Here is a 21,495-nt window from a genome sequence, read left to right on the forward strand (position 1 = left end):
GGCCTTGGTGGCTGAGCAAAGCCACATGGGTCCCTTCCCCCACTTCGCGTGTTCCACCAGTACAGGATAGACATAATCATCCGTCACATAAAGGAAACACTCTCTTCTGTTCGCTTCTTGGGCCATGCTCGAGGCTGCGTAGGTTTGGAATCGGAGATTCATTTCATTTTTATTGTGAGAGTTATCAAATAAAATTTCAAACAGCGCAAGTCGAGCGCCCTTCTTGAAAGCCCTTGCCCCGCACTACTGCGCAGTCAGCCGCAACCCAACATCAATATGTCCGGAAAAGAAGACCCTTTGGCCTACGGGCATTATGGCGGACAAGGAGAGTCTGAAAGAGGAGGAGGGGAGGGGGGAGGGGAGAGGAGTCTCCTAGGAGACACGCTCCACAAGTTCCGTGATAAATACAAGACTTACTCGGGCGGACAGCCCTCCCAGCAACCATATCAGCAGTCGCACTACGATACCCAAGGTGGCTATCAGGTAAGAAATCTGGAGATCGTCTTTGGAATGCGTATTTTTATTGTTCCGCTAACAAGGTTTCAGGGACAACCCGGCTCCCATGGCTACGGACAACAGTTTCCACAGTCTCAGCAACCTTATACCGCCCCTGGCCAACAACCATACAGTGAACCTATCCAAGGCCAGAACCCTCCCTACCATCAAAGCAAACCACCAAAGTCTGATATGGTATCGGGGCTTCTCGGCAAGATACAAGGAATTGGCTCCGATGTAGCACAGAAACTTGGCTCTACTCTGGATCCTCAAGCGTATGCCCAGTATGGCCCAGGCCCATCAAACTCACAGAATCGATTTGGAAGCTTTGCACCGCCCAGGGAGCACTGCGATGCCAAGTGGTATGTCGATGGCTGTGATTATATGTACGCCGTCTCTAGGGCGTTGGAGAATGCAAAGGAGTCGGTTTGGATCCTCGATTGTCAGTGATCTACACACATCGTTATATCATACATCCCTACATCTTTTTACGTCGATTAATTATTTTCGATTTAGGGTGGCTATCTCCGGAGCTATATTTGAGACGCCCGCCTTCCAAAAATGAGCAGTACAGACTCGATCGAATGCTGCAGGCTGCAGCTCAACGCGGGGTGCGTGTCAACGTAATTGTGTATAAAGAGGTCACCCAGGCCATGACCTGTAAGTATTCAATCTTCACCCAACACATCAGCAATGTCGGTCGGGTTTACACAAATATTGAGATAATGAGCCAAAACTTATTCCTTGTCGTATGGCAGTATCGTCTTCTCACACTAAGCATCATCTGGAGGATCTTCATCCAAACATTGCCGTATTCCGCCACCCAGATCATCTACCTGATCGGCAATCTATCCATTCTTCTGTTATAGATTCATTCAAGAACTTGACTCTCAGCGCAGCCGGCGTATCCAAGCTTTCCGGAGATGCTTTGAAAGGTTTGTACGGGATGAGTGGTGATGTTGTTCTTTATTGGGCTCACCATGAAAAGCTTTGCATAGTTGATGGGAAGACTGCGTTCATGGGTGGACTTGATCTGTGTTATGGCCGTTGGGATACCCATCAGCATTCTATTTCTGATGTTCATCCTAACGACATCAGGGAGACCGTGTTCCCTGGCCAGGATTATAACAACTCTCGTGTTCTGGATTTCCAGGATGTGCTTCATTGGGAAAATAACACGCTTGACCGCAAGAGCAACTCCCGCATGGGCTGGTCGGATATTTCAGTTAGTTTGCACGGGCCAGCTGTTGAGGACCTTCGGAGGCATTTCGTTGAGCGATGGAACTTCATTTACGACGAAAAATACAATGTCCGTCAGGATACGAGATACTCGAAGCTGGTTCTCTACGGAAAACCGCTGCCAGCTGGCACCATTCCTGGATCACATGGGCAACAGCAGCAACAACAATATGGACACCAGCCACCTCCTCCAGGTCAGACCCAACAGTACCCCCCGCCTCCTCCTGGCCCTCCACCGTCTCAAACCCAATATAGCGGTAGCAATCAATCAGGGCAACCTCAATGGGCCGCTCCACCTCAGCAATCGCAGTCCCAGACGCCATATTTCCCTCCCCCTCCAACTCAAGCTAGCCAGCATTCACAGACTCGTGGGCCAGAACCTCACTATGACCAAGGCTATCAGCAGCAGTTCCAGCCAGGCTACCATCAGCAGACTGACCAGGATCGCACTCTGACTTCTGAGCTCCGTGGATTGAGAAATGACCTTGGAAATTTTGGCAACATCCTTCGAGGTCAACTTGCTGGGCAGGTGCACCAATATCAGGATCGTTATTTCTCTGGTACTCCTGGTTCTACTGCGGGGCCACCGGCGAACATGTCTTGTCAGATAGTCCGTAGCTCAGCAAAATGGAGCCATGGTATTCCAGTAGAACACTCAATTATGGATGCATACGCCGCTATCATTCGCGACAGCGAGCATTTCGTATACATTGAGAACCAGTTCTTCATCACAGCGACTGGTGATACCCAGAAACCTGTCGAAAATAAGATTGGTGCGGCTATTGTTGAACGGATTCTTCGTGCTGCGAGAGCAGGACAGAAGTACAAGATGATAGTTGTTATCCCAGCAATTCCCTGCTTTGCGGGAGAGCTTCGTGATGACGCTGCTCTCGGGATTCGTGCGATTATGGAATTCCAATACGCTTCTATCAACCGTGGAGGTCACAGTATTATGGAACTGATTGCCAAGGAGGGACACAACCCGATGGATTATATTCGTTTCTATAACCTTCGCAACTATGACAGGATTAACGCAAGCGCAGAAATGAGAAAAGCTGAGCAGAAAAGTGGTATTGACTACCAGGACGCCCAAAAGCAGCATGATGACAAGGTTGCTGCGAGCAGAACTAGCGCGTTCGATACTACTACGGCCTATCAACCATACCAGCAGGCTGCACAGCAGGTTTCCCATTCAAGCGGATCTGGTCGTTGGAATAGCGTAAGCGAGTGCTATATGCTTGGTGGCGAGGATATTCGAAAAGTGCCATGGGAACATCCTGGCGATGTTTCTGAAATTGATGCCTTTGTCAGCGAGGAACTCTATGTGCATTCAAAGGTTTGTTACCCCACATTTTTTCAAGCTTGCGACCTACTTTCTTTGTTTGGCCGAGTGACATTTCAATGGCTGTGCTAATGGGTGTCTGTAGGTTTTGATTGCCGACGACAGAACGGTCATCTGCGGAAGTGCCAATCTCAACGACCGTTCCCAGCTGGGCGATCACGATTCGGAAATTGCTGTCATCATCCAAGACCCCACTCCTCTGGAATCATCAATGGACGGGAAACCGTACCTCGTGAGCAAATTTGCGACTACCCTTCGACGCCAACTATGCCGAAAACACTTGGGCTTGCTTCCAGTTCAAGATTATGAGAGGTCAACTGCTAATTCTGAGCCAGTGGGCGTGCCCAACTCTTACGATATGAACTCACCAGAGAATCAAATCGTCATCGACCCTCTATCTGACACATTCCAGAGCCTCTGGAATTCCCGCGCAAAACAGAACACGGAGGTCTATCGTAAAGTTTTCCACGCTGTGCCCGATGATAAAATCCGAAACTGGAACGACTACAAGGAGTTTTTCGAGTATTCCTTCCGCAGTCCTGTCGCGGAGGAGAAAAAAGATAAAGAAGGGGAAACACGGGAAAAACCATACTTGATAGGCCATGTCGTTCGCGAAGATTTTCCAGGAGGAGTACAGCAGGTCAAGGAGGAGTTGAGCAAGGTCAAGGGAACGGTCGTGGAGATGCCCTTGATGTTCTTGATAGAAGAGGACATTGCCAAAGAAGGGATGACGTTCAATAGCCTTACGGCGCCTCTCTACACCTGAAGTCATTACCACCTCTTCATTTGATGCCTTGTGGATTTTTTTCACCTATCAGTTGAACGTTTGTGATATTTGCTTCTCTATTTTTATGTGATATGTTCATGAAATTTCTAGCCATATTCCTGTTATCTCACATGCTGAACAGATTTGGGCTAGCCGCTTGTCTCCCAACATGTTCGAGCCGCCATACAACGAGATAATGTTGGTATACCAGTTTTTGCTACGATAGCTGATGTTTTTTTACCTTGGTGATTATCCCCCTGCCTCTGAACTACTTATGATAAGCAATGGAAATTGAATGAATGACGAATGACGTACATCGTTTGGATGGAGTGCCCGAAATTAGTTCTACGCGATCCCCACCCCCACATTCAGTCAAAACAAGCCAAGGCAGAATACGTTGCCAGAGATTTGTGCATATCCATTCTAAACTCAAGGAAGTCCCTACTGCAGACCTAGACTCCACAAAGCTCTCCGCATAAACTCACATTCAGTGTTTCGGAAGCCATGGAGAAATGCTGCGTTCATCAAGCCTGTTAATGTTAAAATTGAGAACCTCGTAATGGTGTATCAATGGATTCACAAGCACACAACATTGTACTGTTGCGTGGCCTGTGACTGAAAAGTCTAACTTCACTCATCGCAAACATGTAGCACAAGGGAATGTGGGCAAAGACTATATATAAGTATAAGTAGCATGTTTTATATTGTTCTGTGCAAGAACAATACTAAGCTGAGTTTCCCTTTTTCCCTTTCTTGCTCCTTTATGCTGAAATCTAAAATAAACCCTGGTTGCACACATTCCAGTCTTTGGTCTTTGTTTGCATTAAGTTTAGCGTGAGGTTGGACTAAGACGTTTCTAGATTAGTGTCTGCAGGTCACTCCGTTGAGGAAATTCAATTTCAACGACACACATCGACCAAACCAAACCAGCACATCTCCTTGAACGAGGGACTCTGACGAATGGGCTCCTGCTGGTCAATGGCCATTTCTTGCAGGAGTGGAGACTTACGGGGATGTTGGGGCTGAGCTCCGCCCGGGCTTTATCGAGGATGACGAACAATGAAAATGCTATGCCCCGCCATACCCCGATGTTTGTCCAAGCCGTGCTCCGTGCACCCAGAATCTGGAGAAGGGCTTGTGGGGGAATTATGTGATATCTGGAGGAACCGGGGAATATCAAGAAGCTGGATGAAGGTTAAGATTGATGCCGTGGAGCAAGAAGCGGGCATGCAACAACCGATGCTCCTAGAAAGCCCATTCCGCTCCCGGAAGTCAAGACTTGAGGGGGACATGCTGCCAAATGTCAAGAGATGCTGAGCCAACAGGCTATTACAAAGCGTGACTTGATATGCATATCTGCCTCTTCCTATGCAGGGGAGTATGTTTGCAAGAACCAAGTTGGTATTCCTGCACGGCGGGCCCTTCTTTTTTGCTGTGACCCATGACGGGTTTGATAGGGCGCCTTCTTTCCTATCGCTGTTTTCTCTTGTCCTTCATCTTCCCACTGTTGGGCTTCATTCCGCGTCCTTTGTCTGTGCGTGTATTATATGGGGCGATCGTCGACTTCGCGCTTGGACCAGATGGATGAATCCTCAAACCCATTCCTGGAGCTTAATGGTTGAAAGGAGCGAGAAGCCCATGTGAGCGCATGTGTCTGCAATGGGCTTAGCTCTTATTTTCGTGTCTCAGCATCTGGCTGGCAAGCGAGATGGATTTTTGGTCTCTCCGCCCTTTGAAAGGGTTGTGGATCCGTGGGGTCCCCCATTTCTGGGGCCCGAAGTCAATCTGGCGTACTATACGCTGCAGAAACGTCGAACTTATGATCAAGTGGGTACGTAGTTCTCAGTTTGCGGACAGCTGCATTCTAAATAACTTGGAACTGCATATAAAATATCTTACCTGCTGGCTGAAGCACCTTCAGGCAGGACTCGGTGGATAGAATGCATCACATGTTTCCTTCTATTCATTTCCTTTTCACTGCTTTTTCTGAACCTTCGCCATCCGGGAAATTTGATGGGAACTCACCTGCTTCCGTTTTCTCTAAGTTTTGTTATGATAATTTTTGGTAATCACTTTATTTTAGCGCCTAAATCTCCACGGGGGAATATCTTCGACTATGGCCTCCACGAGCTGCAAAATTCCGCAAACAGTCTAATCCACTGTATTCTTTATCTCTTTTCCTTTTCCTTTTCCATATATTCACTTTTAGTTTCTTTTAAGCTCGTTTCAGTCTCCACTCTCTTTTTCCGTTTTTGAAAAGAACAATACTAAGGCGAACAATACTAAGGACTTTTCCCAGGAACACGGCTCTACAGCCTAATTTCCCTATGAGCATTCCCCGTAATTCCCACATCGGGCTTTCCACTCTTGGGTCGATTATCAGATAGTGTTACACCATAGAGGGTCGCTAGCTGCGTGTATTCGCCTACAATACATGATGCCACGACAAAGCCACGTGCAAGTGACTGAAAGCATGATACACAATACGACCAACCCCCTGGGGAAATTACAGTTCTCGGAATTCTATTTTCCTTTGAAAAGATCCCCGAATTGTCCTGGGTATCCCCATACAATTGTAAGGGTTCGCTGCTTTCACTGTTTGACCCAGCTCCATTATCCAGGCTTCAGAATGAATATATAACTCTATGTTGTTTCCTCCCCCCCCCCCCCCCTCCCCCCCTTCTACTTTCTACTATTTACTTCATGCATCAGTTCCCAGAAAGTCTAAATAAGAATCTCCCAATATTCCAACTACCATACCTCGCAAGGGAAATACGATTCTCCTCAAACTACCAAACAACTTTCAAGCAAAAATGTCTCCTGATACCGTCAGCATTGCCCCACCAAAAGCCCCCGAGACTGGTAGGAATTACTTCCATGTCATGAACGCCGTTCCTCTTCTAAGCCTTAATGCTGACCAGACCATCATTTTCTAGGCCCGGTCTTCGTCCGCAACAGCGGCGGCCAGTGTATTGTGATGTAGAATATCTACATCACGATACGTGGCATCTGCCACGGGGGGAACATTTTACAGAGTGCTTCGACCTCAGTTACATTGATATTGAAAACGATCAATTTTTCTTACTCGCTCCGTGGATCCAGAGTTCCTCCAGTTCTATTTAACATTGCCCCTGTTATTTGCATGTTTGGGAACATATATGCGAAGTTTTCGATCAAGAGTGCGTGTTCACATTCCGAGAAGCGATTGTGGAAAGGGGGATAAAAGCAGCCAAAACTACCAATGGCCGCTACTCGCTGCTTTACTTGCGACTAGCACATTTTCTCTTTACCTCCTCTTCTTCGGATGAAAATTACGCAGCCAACTATCGATCTTAACCTCAATGCCATAACGACCCGTCGCCGCCAGCTATGATACTACTAGAGAAAAAGGCAAATAAAGGAAAAGAAAGGAAAAGAAAACGAACACGACAGACACTCTCCCGAACTCTGCTTCTCAACAATTCACAACTGCCCTTTTCGTGTTGAGAGACGCAATGCTCCTGGTATCTACCCGGATTTCCTGATGCGGTCTTGCCTTCTTCACGGAGTTGTTTTCGCGAGTACGGTTTCTATATCCGCGCAAATCAAATGTATTTGATCTTGGCATGGAGACTCTGTGAAATCTTCCCGCTTCCCACTAGCCTTCCCATTTCTTTGTTTATTATTCTTGACGTTGTTGATGTGAAAGTCCTGGTCATCTCCCCCTCTCTTCTTCCCCCCTCCACCCGGCCTCCACCCACTCACCGTTTTTTCAACCTGGTCAGGCAATGCCAGTTATGTTGTGATGTTATCCCTTCGTTTTTCTCAGTTATCAGAACGTTGTACTCGTACTTAACATTGGATATGTACCGCTTTCTGGCCCCTTCTTCCGGTACCTTCTCCGACATCACTGTCACTCTTATCGGTCTTCACTCGCAGAACAAGCCCATGCAATTCCGCACTTTAGTTTGTGCTGTCCGACTAAGCATTCGGAAGTAGCTTGGGGAAGAGAGTGCTAGGAAGGGAAAAAAAAAAGAACAGGGTGAACATCATTGGTCATGCATGGACGGATGGGGCGGGTGTTGGATACATGGGGTTTAAAAAATTGAAATGGGATATTTTCTATTTTCTTTCTTCCCTCGCCTTCGTTTCCCTATGTTCTGTCCAACTCAGCCGGCCGCCATAAATGCAATGTGTATTGGTTGCAAACCCTTATTTCTTTTCATCAATTTTTGTTTCCATTATCATTCTTTCTCGGATATTCCATGTTTTATGATTTCCATTTGGCAAATTGTTATCGCCATTATTAGGCCATTTTACGACACTCATTATACCCTGATCCACTATGTATTTCTTCCCCCAATATGATGACTTCTACTTGTTTTTTTTAACTCTGGGACTTTTTGACTATTTTTTCGCCATGATTTTTTCTTTCTCACAAGGGATAGGCTGAGAATATTGGACGGGCCAGTTCCCCTTTTTTTGTATTGTGCTCTGCTGTGCCTGTGCTGAGCGCAGCGAGTTCAGACGACATATACATTACATAACATTTATCTATTCAACCACTGGTGAATGTTTTCTTGTTCCTTTTGCTATCAATGATACTTTATATTTAGTAGTAAAAAGTGGAATTAAGATGAGAGTAGATGCAATTTTACATTAAATTGGGTGAGGGGGGAAGTTTTCCTTTCCTTTCCTTTCCCACGTAGCTCTCTCTTCCGGCCTTTTTCATAACTTCGTATCAAGGTATCTTGAGGGTCATTGAAATCATTAAGAGGAGAGATAGGGGTAACGCTTGTATAAGGGAGGGGGGATAGTCGCCTCATTTCCGCACTGTATGTGGTGTATTCATATCATAATCTATTAAAAGAAACCACCCCAAACGTAAGCCCGTCTCATGGTGTATAGGGCGGGGGTTTCTCATCGCCAATCCGCAAAGGGCTAACATCGGGAAGATCCTGAAGCACAAACTCGCCCTCCTCATCAGGGTCGAGTAAACTTTCGGCAGCACTCGAATATGTGCCGGTGGACGGCGAGCTGGGACAATCATCCTGCGTGCTGATATGTGGTTGGTTTTTCGAAGGGAGTGGAGGTGCTTGACGTTGGTTTTGGTGCTGATCGCGTGTTAATGTTACTGCTGCTGCTGCTGCTGCTGCTGCTGCTGCTGACTCTGCTACTGGTGCTGCTGACTCTGCTGCTGGTGTTGGATCCAATGAATCGAAATTTGGCGGTGGTATCTGGGGCGGGTTGGCATGCTGGAAGCTCTTGCGTAAGTAACTGAATACCTAACTTGGCACGAGGGGGAGGGGGGTGTAAAAATAGGTATGTAAAAATATGTATCTATGGAGTATGCAAGGAATATGCTACACAAAGTCCCAATTTTTTTTCTTACCATAAAATTGCCCTGGGGGGGACAGATGAAGCCACTGGCTTCTCCTGACGATATCCCAACCAACAGCACATTATCACCCTGAGCGCCAGCAGACGCAGGAATCGGAACAGGATCCTCCATACCTCCTTTTGTTCCTCCTCCTATCCCAATACCTCTCTCCTGTCCACACTTTTCTCCTTCAGCCCTTCTAGTCCTCTCCCGCTCCCTCTCTTTCTCCCTCTCCTCAATCTCCGCAAAATTCTTTGCCTTCAAAACCACCCCTTCCCCCTTCCTCACCTCTCCAACGAGCTCCCCATCCTCCCAAACCCCATTCCTCAACCACAAGCCCGAAAACTTCCCCTTCGAAATCTGGCACCCCTCGATATCACAATCCTTCAAACTCGCATCCTCAATCGTGCTCTGCGAGATTTTCACATTGTCGAGCTTGCTCCGTTTAATGGTGCACGGCAATGGGCCAACGATGGAGTCGCGGATATCGCTTTTGTCGACTTCAGTTTTTGCGATATTCGTAACCGGATTTGGCGTTGTGGTGGTAGTGGGGATGTTATTGTTGTCGTCTGGCGTGCACAGGAATTCAGACCCACTCAGCTTGGAATGCGTGATGCGCCCCGTACCCGATAGTGTTGACCTGCGCAGGTGCGAACCCAAGATGTACTCTGCGTTTGACACAGTGACATGTCGCATGTTGGTGTGGTCGATGTTGCTGCTGGAAACGGTGCTGCGGGATATATGACTGTGTGAGAGGGTGCTGCTACCTTTGCTGCTGCTCCCCCTCTTGCTGCTGCTGCTGCTGCCGCTGCTTTCTGCATTATTGCTACTATCTAGATCTGTTCTTGATCTCTGAGATTTCAAAGTTGAGTGCCAGATGGATGTATGTTGGATTGTTGTTGAACTGTCCAGGTCGTCTAATACGAGATCGTGAAGTTGGGAGTGGCTGACAGTGGGGTGGTATGCGGAGTTGTTCGCGGGAAGGATGGTAAGGAATGTTACAGCGCTGTATCTTGCTGTTGGGATTTTGGAACCTGATTTTGACTTCATGGTTGGAATGGCTATTGGATAGGATGCGAAAAACAAAGAAGAATGGATCTGATGTTACCGCGCATCTACGGCGGACGAGGTATAAAAATAGTTGAAGACGGCTGAGATGTTTGCGTCGGAATGAATGATCCTCGTGTTCGGGAGTTAGTGATCCCTGCAATCGGAAACGCCACAGTTGCTCATTCAAACATCACTTTAATTACTACGCCCTCTTCTAAAGCGGGAGGACTATAATATCTTTTAGGTCCTATGCTGTGGTTTCCTTCGTCAGCCATTGCACTCCTCTTAAAACTCCTATAGTGTGTACGTAAATATCTATATTTTGTAGAGAGCTCAAATCGTGGAAGCAGTTAAAACCTCTGTTATACCCGTATCTGTATGACTAGCTGCCAAATTTAAAAGAAGCAGGTTATAATACAGAGAGTTGAGGCGACAGACCTGGACAATAAAATGAACCCATAAACGTTAAGAAAAATAAACTAACAACTGACAAACTTGATGAAGAAACCCAACTAGCAAAATTTGGACTTTATTGGAGTCGTTTGTAAGCAAGATGATACTCGAAAGTATTCAGTTGGATGACCCCTCCTGCCCGACGTTTACCAACAAGCCAGCCGAGGCATCTTCAATCTCCCCAATGATATGTAACATCAACTCCGCTGCACCTTGGCCAACCTGCTCCGCCTCGTTGCCAATCTCCATCTCAACCCGAGCCTTGATCTCCGCGTCCGTCGATATCTGCTGCGCGAACGTCCTCAGCGGAACGAGGAACTTGGACTCGAAGGCCGGGTGGAGTTCCTGTATCTGTAGCTGTTTGTAGAGGGTTGCGGACTGGGTGAGGAAATAGTACAGATTCAGGATGGCGAGATGGTAGGGAAGTAGATGCTGCGTAAATGTCAGCCAGGTGTTGATGAGGTGGTCGGTTTTGGCGGTCCCGAGCGAAAGCCAGTCATCCGGGATGGGTTCGTAGATGCGTGGGAAGAGGATGGCGAAGTGAGTGGGGTCAATGAAGGGGTTTTCTTTCTGATCAGGGTGTACGTTTGGCGTTGTTGCTGCTAGAAGATCCTCCTTGAGCCATCCTATTGCTGGTTCTCGGGCGTATTGTAAATCCTCGTCCTCGAGAATTTGTCGGATGAGATTAAACCGGACGACTGGGTCGGGGTTGCTGTGAAATATTGTTGACGGAACGCGCTCCATCCGGCTAAAACTGCGGAAACCAGGCGCACGGATACAAGCCGTGAGCTGGATGATGAATTGGGTAAATTCAGTTTCGTTTGGAGGAGATGAAGATGGGTTAGAACTCGCAATGACGGCCAGCGAACAGAGCGAATCGACCAGAGCTTCGGGCTCTTCCATCACAACTGAATATGGAGATTCACCTTCGCCGAGGAAATGTGAATATATGGCGGCAAGATCAGGGAAGACTGGAATAGCTTTTACTGGCTGGCCTGACGAGAGCAGTTTATCAGCCGCAGACCGCGCTGCCAGCAGCAGGAGACAACCGTGTCTTTGAAGGTGGATATCTTCCGCGTGTTTCGGAGTTTCTTCAAAGTCTAGAGGAGGTGGCTGCTGGTCACCAGGCTTGGAAATGATATCCAGCAGTTCATTTGTTTCTATGCCAAAATCTCGTGAAAGTGCCTAAAGACAGGGTTAAGGAATTAATTAGCATCATGAGAAATCAGCAATAGGATAGAAAAATAGCGGGCGCTAAGGGATTCAGACAAACATACAATAATCTTCCCAACGGTCATATCGCGCTCTTTCAAATATTCCTCCTTCCCAAACGCCCCAATTAAGCTTAGAGAGGAGTGCATCTGGTTCCTAGTATCCAGTTTCTCCTGTAGCCGAAGTGCCCACTGCATGCCAGCAGGCGCTGCATTCACGCAATGTAGAAGGTATGTTTTCAAAAGCTCAATGAGACCAAACTGCATAAGTCTATTGATCAAAGCGCTTTCCTCAGACCCTACAGTTCCGGGATGCGATTCAGCTTCGGGATCCGGCGCAGCAGTCTCTTGCGTACTCTGCGTCAATAATATTGATTCGCTCGTATTCCGCGGCGGGAGACGGGGACGTTTCTTTCCCGCTATGTCTCTGAAGAATTCTAGCACTGCGGCTGTCGTTTCCACAGTTGGGAATGCAGTGTATGCTTCCAGCACGGCTTGGAGGGAGGTAGCAACAAAACGGCTGGGGTATCTGGTCTGGATGCGGGAGTGGAGGACTGAGAGCATGGAAAGGAGACAGTTGAATTGCAGGACGTGGACGGGCACGTTGGAGGTAGCCGCTGATAATTTATCGTCTGAATTTTCGTCGTCATCGTTCATATGGGGTTTCTCCTCCAGTTTAACCTCTCCAACGGCTTCACTGAGTCTCCTGTCGTCCTCTCCGTCCCCATCATCTCCATCCTCGTCCTGCACGGGCTCCAACTTCATCAATGAATTACAAACCCGCAAAATAACCTCTCGCGGGTTCCCTAGCCTGGCCACATCCTGTAGGCATTCTTGAGACGCCGGCATCATAGGGAGAAGCAGTTGGACCAGGTCCCAGCCAATATTTACCGTCAGCTTTTCATCTTGGAGAAGATTGTGGAGAATCGGCAGGCGTTCCCGCGTCAATTGGTATTCTAGGATGGTGAGATAAGTCAGGTAATCTGTTTCGGGTGGGAGGGCTTTGACAAGAGGGTCATCTCGTTCATCAACAACCATGATGGCGGTGCTCTGGAGGGCGAGAAAGGCTGTTCCTATGCAGAGCGCATTAGGAGCATGGAGGTACAGAGCTGAAACAGATGTACGTGTCAGCCGCCAACCTCACTCAATCACGGGGTAGATAAAAGAATGGGGATTTACGGATGCAGAGTCGCAAGAACTGTAAAGCAGTAAAGATTCTTTCCGTCCAAGCCTTAACATTCAAAACATCTAAAATCTTGTCCCGGATTTTTGTTCCTTGGTTAAATTAAGGTTGATCAAGGGATGACGTAATACCAATATCGGAATCTTCCCCACACTGACGCGCATACATGAAAAGGTATGTAAGAAAAATATCAACGAAAAAAGTAAATGAGTTGATATATCTCTCCTCACAACGTCAAACTATTATAGCCGCCATTAGAGCACCCCAACCAATCCTCGTCAAATCTTCCATCCCTATACCCAAAAGCCTATTCGGAACAAGCGCCTCGAGAGCAACCTCATCATCTCTATCGACTTGCCCACCTTCACCGCCAGAGGCAAGTTGTCCGGCGTGACCGCGAAAATACCATTAAACGGGCTCATATTCGTAGTAGCTACCTCTTCGTTAGAACAGCCGTTCGTCGTCAGGAACAACTCGCCATTTTCCAGATAGGTCTTGGCACCCTCGGCAAGCACTTTCCCCAACAATCGCACCCCAGCTGCACCAGCCTCCCAATGCTGAATTGAAGGTTCGGGTGATTTGGATTGGGGTGGGGTTGTAATTGCCGCGCGTAGGCGGTCGGGTCCGGCGAGAGATGAATGGGTAAGGACGGTCCTCCCTGGGAGCTCGGGTAGGGGTGAAGGTGTACAGTTTTGCGCCGGGGGTATTTGGGATTGGAGGTTTGGTAATAGACTTGCCTTGCGACGAAGGGATCGGAATGGTGATTTACCTAACTTACAATCAAAGACTCCGAGGGCAGTCCAGAAGCATCACATTCGCTGAATTTCCAGAAACAATCGATTGGGCAATTCTCGCGCTTCACTCGGGCTCAATTAAAGAAATGTCACAGTTGAGAGCGGCCCATCAAGCGCGAGGTTTTCCAATGCCTGAGATGGGACATATCTCGAGCCGCTAACACATTGCTGCCCGCAGCCCTACAACAAGTTCAGTTATTCTATTTTATCAATATGTAAGACCTATTGATAGAGTTCATCTTGTCGCCATCAAGAGAATTAATTCATTTCCCTCCAGCAATGGCACACCAAGGGCCTCCATGCGCTGATGTTCACTCGTTGGGGCCAGCTCGAATACTATGCACGGATGTCATCAGTATCGGCGTCTTGAACAACTCCAAGACGCTGCAACGCCATCTCATGTCCAATTTGGAGTACTCTGCACATGTTATGGAAGATCGAGGGCCGTTTCCCCAGTGGTTTTTGTTTTGAGAGTCTGTTCCGCCCCTTGCTGGCATTCTTTGGTTTGAAACTTTGGTTATTCATTGCGGTATGTAAATATACCCATCATTGGGATTCCACGGACGGCTGGCTGGCGGCAGGACACATTATTTCGTCCAACTATGACTTGGATTTCGGGTTACACTTACAGTGCACACATGGTTTTAAAAAAGTTGAACGCTCAAATTCTATCACCTCATCTAAAACACACTCACTTCACACTAACTTCATACTCACCATCTCAACAAATGCACCACCACCACCACCTCAACACTGAGTTAGGGATTAGGATTAGAGGTTAGAGATTAACAATTAGGGGTTAAGAGTTGGGATTCGGTTAGGATTAGGGTTAGTTACAGGGTTAGTTACAGCCTGAGAGAGATGATATAAGCCATTTCATTGTGAGTTCTTCCGATGTGTGTATCAATAATATTTCATGGTAACTATATTTTAGTTGGGTGGTCTTTGATTGAGATGTTTACATCACTGCATGCCCCAAGATTTATAGCCTTTCCCTTAGATTTGAAGAAGACCCTGTTCAAATGTCTGACTAATCAAGCACCAGGGCATAACTAACTGACGACTATTTTTTGCTCTGGAGGCTCAACTTTGACGACACCTGTCAAAAAAATCGGCTCTCTTTGATAATTATTATAATTTAGTGAATCACGGTTGACCTGAATGATGTCACCAGTCTTCTCTGCCGCTCGATCCGTCAATTCGATTCCTTTCGCCTCTCTTGCTGTACTATGGAGGTCAAAATCACAGTGTCTGCTCGGATGCACCGGCAACGCGTTTGGCTAGGGGAAAAAAAGGTTTCCAGCTGCAGCTCCAATCTTTGAATCCACCGCGGGATCAAAACAAACAAATAAACACCAACAGGATTTCATGATAATTGAGTTTTATTACGGCATCCCCACCAATAATGGCCTGCGGCAGGATCGGGGTTCCGTGGGTCGTTTTCCCACAATCATTGACAACCTTAATCGTTCTTGAGGTTTGGTGTTGATTGGCCGTGATGCCGGGGGATCCGTGGCACCCGTGGTCGCCAAATAATTGAAAGCTCAAGGAGCTGTGTTCTTCAGCGGCAAAGAGAGTGTGTGGGGTAGCGGCAAAAAAAAACATATATATATATAGTCAAAAGACGGGGATTAGAAAGATCGATCACAAATCGTTCTGGGTGATTCGGCAAATATTCCCGACATCTGAGAAGGGGGAAGAGATCCCTTCCTCTTTTTTTCATCCTCCTAAGGCTCTCTCTGTTCACGTTGTCCGCTATAGTATTCTCTCTTTCTGCTTCTTCTCCCTTCTCCGTATGGATGCTGCTTTACGGATGAATCAATGATTCTCTTCTTTTAAGCTCCCTTTCTCTTTCTTCTCTTGGTTCTGTCTCCTCTTAACCGGAGTGGTTGTTGTCTTTCTCTGCCTCGGGTTACTACCTTGTTGAACCTGGTACACCCTGATGTGAGTGTTCCGCAAAGAAAGAGAAGAGCCTCGATTCCCCCGTGATCTTGCTATAGCAAACCTCTTCATCTTCCTCCCCCGCTACCGCATTCCCCGCTGTGGCTGCTAGGAGACACAACTTTGCGGTGCCGTTATCCCGGGCAGTGGCAGCGGCCTCAAAAGCTCCGGCAAGGATAAGAAAGAAGCAATTGCACCCACTCTCTCCTTCCCCTACGCGCGCACCACAACCCCAAAACGATAATGGCGACCGAAACCCAACACTTCACCTCCACCTCTCCTCCCACCTTTACCTCCTCGCCTCTGCGCAGTCAGCTCACTGGATCGCATAACTCTTCCCGTCTGCAATTCAACCACCTAATAAAAACCCGTGTCAAATCCGCGTCCGCTCCCCCAGCCTCAGCCGCAGCCTCCTCAAGCTCAGACACAACATCAATGTCAATACCATCCTCTTACCCTTATGCGCATCCCGTAGACGACCCCGCCCCGATCCGACACGACAGACCCAGCCTCCTCAGACGGTTCACTAACCGCCTCCAGCTCGCCTACTACCGCTACGAAGTCACCTATGGCATCTACGTCATGACCCCCGAGGAGAAATTCGTCGCCAACACCTTCCTGCTTGTGTTTATCTCGCTGCTTCTCTGGGGCTTGTTTTTATATTTCCCGCCCTTGCTCTTCCAGAAACTGAGCCGGCTAGCGTGGATTTTGACCGGGGCGGGCATCGATGGCGTGAGGGAGAGAGTGTCCGCGGAGTTGAAATTGGTCAATGGCAGTACTGGTGCTGGTGCGGTTCCTTGTCTCGGCGGCCCTGGGAGTACTGGAGTCACCATAGCCATCTCACCAACAGCTTCTCATCAACTGTTACCGCGGTCTTGAGTGCAAGAAAGAAAGAAAAAGAAAAGAAAATCTCATTTTTTTGCTCCACTATGAAAGGCGTTTGCCCTCTCTTCTTCCGGTTTGTTTTTTGGTTATTGGTTTCTTGAACATTGCATTCCTTGGTTTTCCGGTACGTTTTCTTGGGTTTTTAACGTGAAATAACGAGCCAATGATGATGACTTGCAGGCCAAAATTTGCCTGCAAAAAATATATATATGTATATTTTTAATGAAGGCAGGTATTGCTGACAACAAGATTTGTTTTTCCTTTTGATCTAGGATCAGCATAACAATATTATTAATAACGTGTTTTCGCCGGTTTTCCTCGCGTGTGTCACCCTTGCGCTCATACATGTGTGTGCGCCGTCTACATTGTTAGAACGGGGAACAATTAATAATTGCATTTGATTTAGTCTTTCCTTGTGTGTTCTGTGGTGGCGGTAATTTTTCTACTTGGAATTGCATACGTCAATTGTGGATGAATTGGTTGGCTTACATCTACCCTGGTCCTCATTTCGCCTTACCGGTCTCTACGTGATCGAAGTGGTTGGAACCCGCCCACGCTGTTTGTGTCTGACTTTCAACAGAAAGAAGACTATATCGTGCGATTCACGCTTGATATATGGATTTTTTTCCTCTCTTCCTTTTTTTTTCGTTTTTGGCCAAGACGCACAACACCCATTGTATAGATAATTCGTGGGCGCTTCAGATCCGCCGCTCTACTCACATGGATTCCCAGGTCGATTTCTTCGAGCTATGGAAGGTAGAGATGTCGATTTTTCCAAAGTTTTGTCTCACACTAAGAATTTAAACTGAAATCTCATTCCTAAGTGTAAAATATATCATCAGACTCTGGCAGTAACACAAAACATGAAAAGGTGAATTGCTGTAAAGTCCTTGTCATCTTTGTGTACTGGTAAAACCAGACACGGGCAGGCAAGGTTTAACCACTTCACTAAATGGATCACACATGATAATAGCTAGTGCTGTTATTGGAGTCAGTACTTTATATATAGTCAAAGCCCCCAGGGAATGCCTAGGCCCTCCCAACCTGGGGCGTGACACTCTGATTCAAACTTCATTTTGTATGTTTATGTATGCAGATAGGACATCGTCTGATTGATCTGACTGCCCTTTCGCTGTTTTCTTTCCACATCATGCTTTTGTTGTCTGTTCCAAGTACCATGTATGAAAAACAATGTCAGAATTCATTCAGATACTTTTTCAGGGTCTTTGACACCCATTGCCTTCAATACAGTACAGATATCACTGCTTGCTTTTGCTGAAGGCAATCTCAAGATAGAGACTGTTGAAGACAGGCAAAGAAATACGTGCCCCTGAGGGATCTATATATATCGAGCATTGATTGCCAGTTAATCTTGAACCACCCCCATCAAATATGAAGAGCTAAAGATTAACGCGAGAAAAAGAGAAATCCTCTCCAGATTGGAGCTCATATTTACGCCCTATGTTAGCCCTTTTAAACATCAAACCTTTATCCATATATCCAATCCTTTGATCCAACACAGTGTCCTAGATAGAAGGAGAAGAAACGGCAGCAATCTCCAATCAAAGAAAGCAGCCTTGGAAGGCACAGGAAGTGGCAACACCGTCTGCACACACAGATATGAAATAGTAGAGCTCTGAGTACCAATCGAGGAAGTATTCTTCTCATTCTTCCTGCTTTTTGTCGTCATAATGAGCATACTCTTTATTCCGTGGCTGAGTTGCTCCGTACAAGGTACAGGGTGCATGCGGCCTGTACTGCCCCTATTTTACACAGTGCCCAGCAGATCTCAGGATGCAGCTTGCTCCTATCCTGTGGGAGGAACAAGATCTTCCCGTTGCGCAGACAAATCCTCCCGCAATTGAGAAAGCGCAGTGGTGTTCAGCTTGGCAGCTTGGCAGCTTGGCAGCACGGTCCGGCTGTGGCTGTTCCAACTGGGTGCGGCTGAGGCAGCCAACGACAACAAAACTCCCGCATCCCAACTCCCCTAGCTATCCAGGCTATCCTGTTCTCACCGTGCCACGGCCAATTGTCGCCCCTGTTCTGCCGTGGATCAGCCACTAATGAACCAGGCCAACCCCCATTCCTCCAAGCAACAGAGCGGTGCTGTCGTCAGTGTTTCGGAAAGTTGATTTCGAAACCCGCCTCCTTCGAACGAACCCATCACTTTTTGTTCCTGCCGTGTCCATCCCCCGATTCCTGCGTCTATCTCTCCGTTTTACTACCCATCGCATTCGTTTTTTCATCGCCATCTCCCGCGCACTCCGTCCAGCGCTCTCTTCCGGGAGAAAGGTGAAAACAAAATCCGTGAGAACATGGCAGCGAACGACTTCTACCAGCCTTACACCTCAGACCATTCCCAACTGCAACAACAGCAACAGCAACAACACCAACCCTTAAATCCCGACAGAACGTCTCCTCCGCCAGTCTGGTCCAACCAAAGTCTTCCTCCACTTCGCACGCCTTCGCCATACGGTGCGTATGGAAACCCCTATGACCGCGACGGTAGTCAGTACAATCCCCGCTCAGACCATGGCTATCCCCCTTCCCCTGGAGTTCAGAGTTTCGGAGGAGCTGTCGGCGGAGGCATAGGCATGACGGGAAGGCCGCATGGCACTGATTACTACGCAGACGATATCCCTCTCAAGGCCAATGCTCAGCCAACCACTGGTGGACGACCGGAGTGGATGGATCCAGATACCCATTACCCCCTTGAGCGAGAGAGCCAACGCGTGCCACTGAACCCAAACCCGACAGCGAGACACTCGAAGGGATGGGAGAGGAAAGGGAGAAGGTGGCTGAAGAAGAAGATACCATTTGTAACGTACTTTGTTACCCTGGTGCAGGTTGCTGTGTTTATTGCGGAGTTGGTTCGGAGTGGTAGGTGGTTTTTTTTTCTTTCTCTGTTTGTACTCATCGTGTGTTTTCATTTTCATTTTCATTTTTTCATTTTACTTTTATTGACGATTCCCCAGCCCAATTGACAGGATCCCCAATCATGACCAAACCACAGTTTAACCCCATGATCGGCCCATCGCCCTATATTCAGATATACATGGGTGCCCGATACGTTCCGTGCATGCGGAACGTGGAAGGCGTCCAAAACAACCCAAATGCCACGAACGGCCTCGTCCCCTTCCCTTGCCCAAATACCACAACCTCAGACCCCTTTGCTCCCGAAAACCTATGCCCTCTCTCCGATCTCTGCGGTTTCAAAAAGACCAACAAGGTTCATGATCCGACACCCCAAGGCAGCCTTGACGATAAACCAGAGCCAAACCAATGGTTCCGCTTTATCGTCCCCATCTTCCTACATGCCGGTCTGATCCATATCGGATTCAATATGATGGCCCAACTCACCATCGGCGCAGACATGGAGCGCACAATCGGTTGGTGGCGTTACGCAGTCGTCTACTTCGCCAGCGGCATCTTTGGCTTCATCCTCGGTGCTAATTTTGCGCCCCCCGGCATCCCCTCCACCGGCGCCTCGGGGAGTCTATTCGGGATCTTCGCCCTTGCTTTTCTCGACCTTCTGTATTCCTGGAGTAGTCGGTCGAATCCCGTCAAGGAACTCCTCATTATGCTGATTACGGTCGCCATATCCTTCGTCCTTGGCCTCCTACCCGGCTTGGACAATTTCTCGCACATAGGCGGTTTCATGGTTGGCTTGGTGCTGGGCATTTCTGTTCTTCGCTCACCGGATAAGCTGCGCAGGCGCATCGATTCGATAACTCCTCATCACGATCCCTATGACCCACTAAGTGCTAGCGGGGCCCTAGGAGCCGGAGCTGGGGCCGGCGATGCAATTGATAATCCAAAGACGGCGTTCATGGTAAAACAGCCTGTGAAATTTTTCCAGGGGAGGAAGCCGCTCTGGTGGGCGTGGTGGGTTGTTCGGGCGGGGACCTTAGTGGGGATTCTGGTTGCATTCATCCTGTTGTTGAATAACTTTTATAAGTATCGGTCGACGTGTGGGTGGTGCAAGTATTTGTCGTGTTTGGTATGTTGTATTTTTCGTTTCTTCTCTTTTCATGCCTTTCCTTCCTCGCTACGAAGCTGGATATGATGAGTTGTTATTGCACTGTGTGTATTTGGTTATGGTGCACTGCTAACTTCTCTCTATCTCTATCATAGCCTATTGCAGGGAAAAATTGGTGCGATGTAGGGAAGCTCGGTTAGGAAAAAGAACAAAAATCGACCACCCTCGGCCAGCTACCTTCGTATCTTACCAGCCTGCCTCTCTACTTACCCCTCTGTCTTGTATTCCGTCCCGCCTTTTCTAACGACCGACATGCCTCCCAGTACCTCTCCCAATCCGCCAAGTTCCTAAGAACCCACATGGCGAAAGATTTCTTCCTTTTCTTTGCTTTACCCCTTACACTTCTGTTTACCCGGCATCTACATAGAGTAATACCATTTTGTTGATTATTTATCTATATTTTTTTGTTGCTTTACCTTCATTTCTTCGGTGTATGGCGGCATAATATCCTTCTTCCTTTTAAATCTTTTCTTTTCTCTATCGAGAATCCGTGTTGTTTCCCTGTCTTGTTATCTGTCTCGTTCTATTATCTTCCTCGTAATTTGGAGGATGGATACTCCAATTTGTTTCACCCTTCAGCTCCTTTCGCTGCCGTTTAATGGTTGGTTTGTTCAGTACATAGAGATTTTGGCGTTAGCTCGTTTTTCCCCCTTTTAATTTTTCTTCCCACCTAGTATATCTGTCGGGTTGTGCTGTTTATTTCACTCCCACCCGGTTTTTAATTGTTGCCTGAAATGT

At 47.6% G+C, this 21,495-nt stretch overlaps 9 protein-coding genes across 9 annotated transcripts; 5 read left to right on the plus strand and 4 right to left on the minus strand.

The window, feature by feature from the left end:
• Window positions 1-276: 276 nt before the first annotated feature.
• Window positions 277-4,059, plus strand: HCBG_07476 (phospholipase D Active site domain-containing protein; the record flags this gene model as incomplete). The annotated part of the gene is made up of 5 exons (XM_045434525.1): window positions 277-483; window positions 547-937; window positions 1,012-1,155; window positions 1,218-3,070; window positions 3,162-4,059. The coding sequence occupies 5 exons, from the start codon at window positions 277-279 to the stop codon at window positions 3,840-3,842; spliced, it is 3,276 nt and encodes a 1,091-aa protein (XP_045284732.1).
• Window positions 4,060-5,501: 1,442 nt separating this feature from the next.
• Window positions 5,502-6,778, plus strand: HCBG_07477 (uncharacterized protein; the record flags this gene model as incomplete). The annotated part of the gene is made up of 4 exons (XM_045434526.1): window positions 5,502-5,673; window positions 5,926-6,003; window positions 6,230-6,417; window positions 6,611-6,778. 4 exons carry the CDS (start codon window positions 5,502-5,504, stop codon window positions 6,776-6,778), a joined length of 606 nt encoding a protein of 201 aa, XP_045284733.1.
• A 318-nt stretch (window positions 6,779-7,096) lies between these two features.
• Window positions 7,097-7,729, minus strand: HCBG_07478 (uncharacterized protein; the record flags this gene model as incomplete). The annotated part of the gene is made up of 2 exons (XM_045434527.1): window positions 7,097-7,411; window positions 7,587-7,729. 2 exons carry the CDS (start codon window positions 7,727-7,729, stop codon window positions 7,297-7,299), a joined length of 258 nt encoding a protein of 85 aa, XP_045284734.1.
• A 987-nt stretch (window positions 7,730-8,716) lies between these two features.
• On the minus strand, window positions 8,717-10,251 carry HCBG_07479 (uncharacterized protein; the record flags this gene model as incomplete). Its single annotated transcript, XM_045434528.1, has 2 exons — window positions 8,717-9,076; window positions 9,214-10,251. The coding sequence occupies 2 exons, from the start codon at window positions 10,249-10,251 to the stop codon at window positions 8,717-8,719; spliced, it is 1,398 nt and encodes a 465-aa protein (XP_045284735.1).
• A 339-nt stretch (window positions 10,252-10,590) lies between these two features.
• Window positions 10,591-13,138, minus strand: HCBG_07480 (uncharacterized protein; the record flags this gene model as incomplete). The annotated part of the gene is made up of 2 exons (XM_045434529.1): window positions 10,591-11,889; window positions 11,982-13,138. The coding sequence occupies 2 exons, from the start codon at window positions 12,951-12,953 to the stop codon at window positions 10,822-10,824; spliced, it is 2,040 nt and encodes a 679-aa protein (XP_045284736.1).
• Window positions 13,139-13,391: 253 nt separating this feature from the next.
• Window positions 13,392-14,417, minus strand: HCBG_07481 (uncharacterized protein; the record flags this gene model as incomplete). Its single annotated transcript, XM_045434530.1, has 2 exons — window positions 13,392-13,867; window positions 14,237-14,417. 2 exons carry the CDS (start codon window positions 14,415-14,417, stop codon window positions 13,392-13,394), a joined length of 657 nt encoding a protein of 218 aa, XP_045284737.1.
• Window positions 14,418-15,631: 1,214 nt separating this feature from the next.
• Window positions 15,632-17,515, plus strand: HCBG_07482 (uncharacterized protein; the record flags this gene model as incomplete). The annotated part of the gene is made up of 2 exons (XM_045434531.1): window positions 15,632-15,652; window positions 15,733-17,515. The coding sequence occupies one exon, from the start codon at window positions 16,077-16,079 to the stop codon at window positions 16,710-16,712; it is 636 nt and encodes a 211-aa protein (XP_045284738.1).
• Window positions 17,516-18,512: 997 nt separating this feature from the next.
• HCBG_07483 (uncharacterized protein) lies at window positions 18,513-18,782 on the plus strand (the record flags this gene model as incomplete). The annotated part of the gene is made up of 1 exon (XM_045434532.1): window positions 18,513-18,782. The coding sequence occupies one exon, from the start codon at window positions 18,513-18,515 to the stop codon at window positions 18,780-18,782; it is 270 nt and encodes an 89-aa protein (XP_045284739.1).
• A 251-nt stretch (window positions 18,783-19,033) lies between these two features.
• HCBG_07484 (DHHC zinc finger membrane protein) lies at window positions 19,034-21,489 on the plus strand (the record flags this gene model as incomplete). Its single annotated transcript, XM_045434533.1, has 3 exons — window positions 19,034-19,598; window positions 19,706-20,718; window positions 20,853-21,489. The coding sequence occupies 3 exons, from the start codon at window positions 19,034-19,036 to the stop codon at window positions 20,895-20,897; spliced, it is 1,623 nt and encodes a 540-aa protein (XP_045284740.1).
• Between the last annotated feature and the right edge of the window lie 6 nt (window positions 21,490-21,495).

The sequence above is a fragment of the Histoplasma capsulatum genome (genome assembly GCF_000150115.1).
Source record: "Histoplasma capsulatum G186AR genomic scaffold supercont2.12, whole genome shotgun sequence".
In the NCBI taxonomy this organism is placed as follows: domain Eukaryota; kingdom Fungi; phylum Ascomycota; class Eurotiomycetes; order Onygenales; family Ajellomycetaceae; genus Histoplasma; species Histoplasma capsulatum.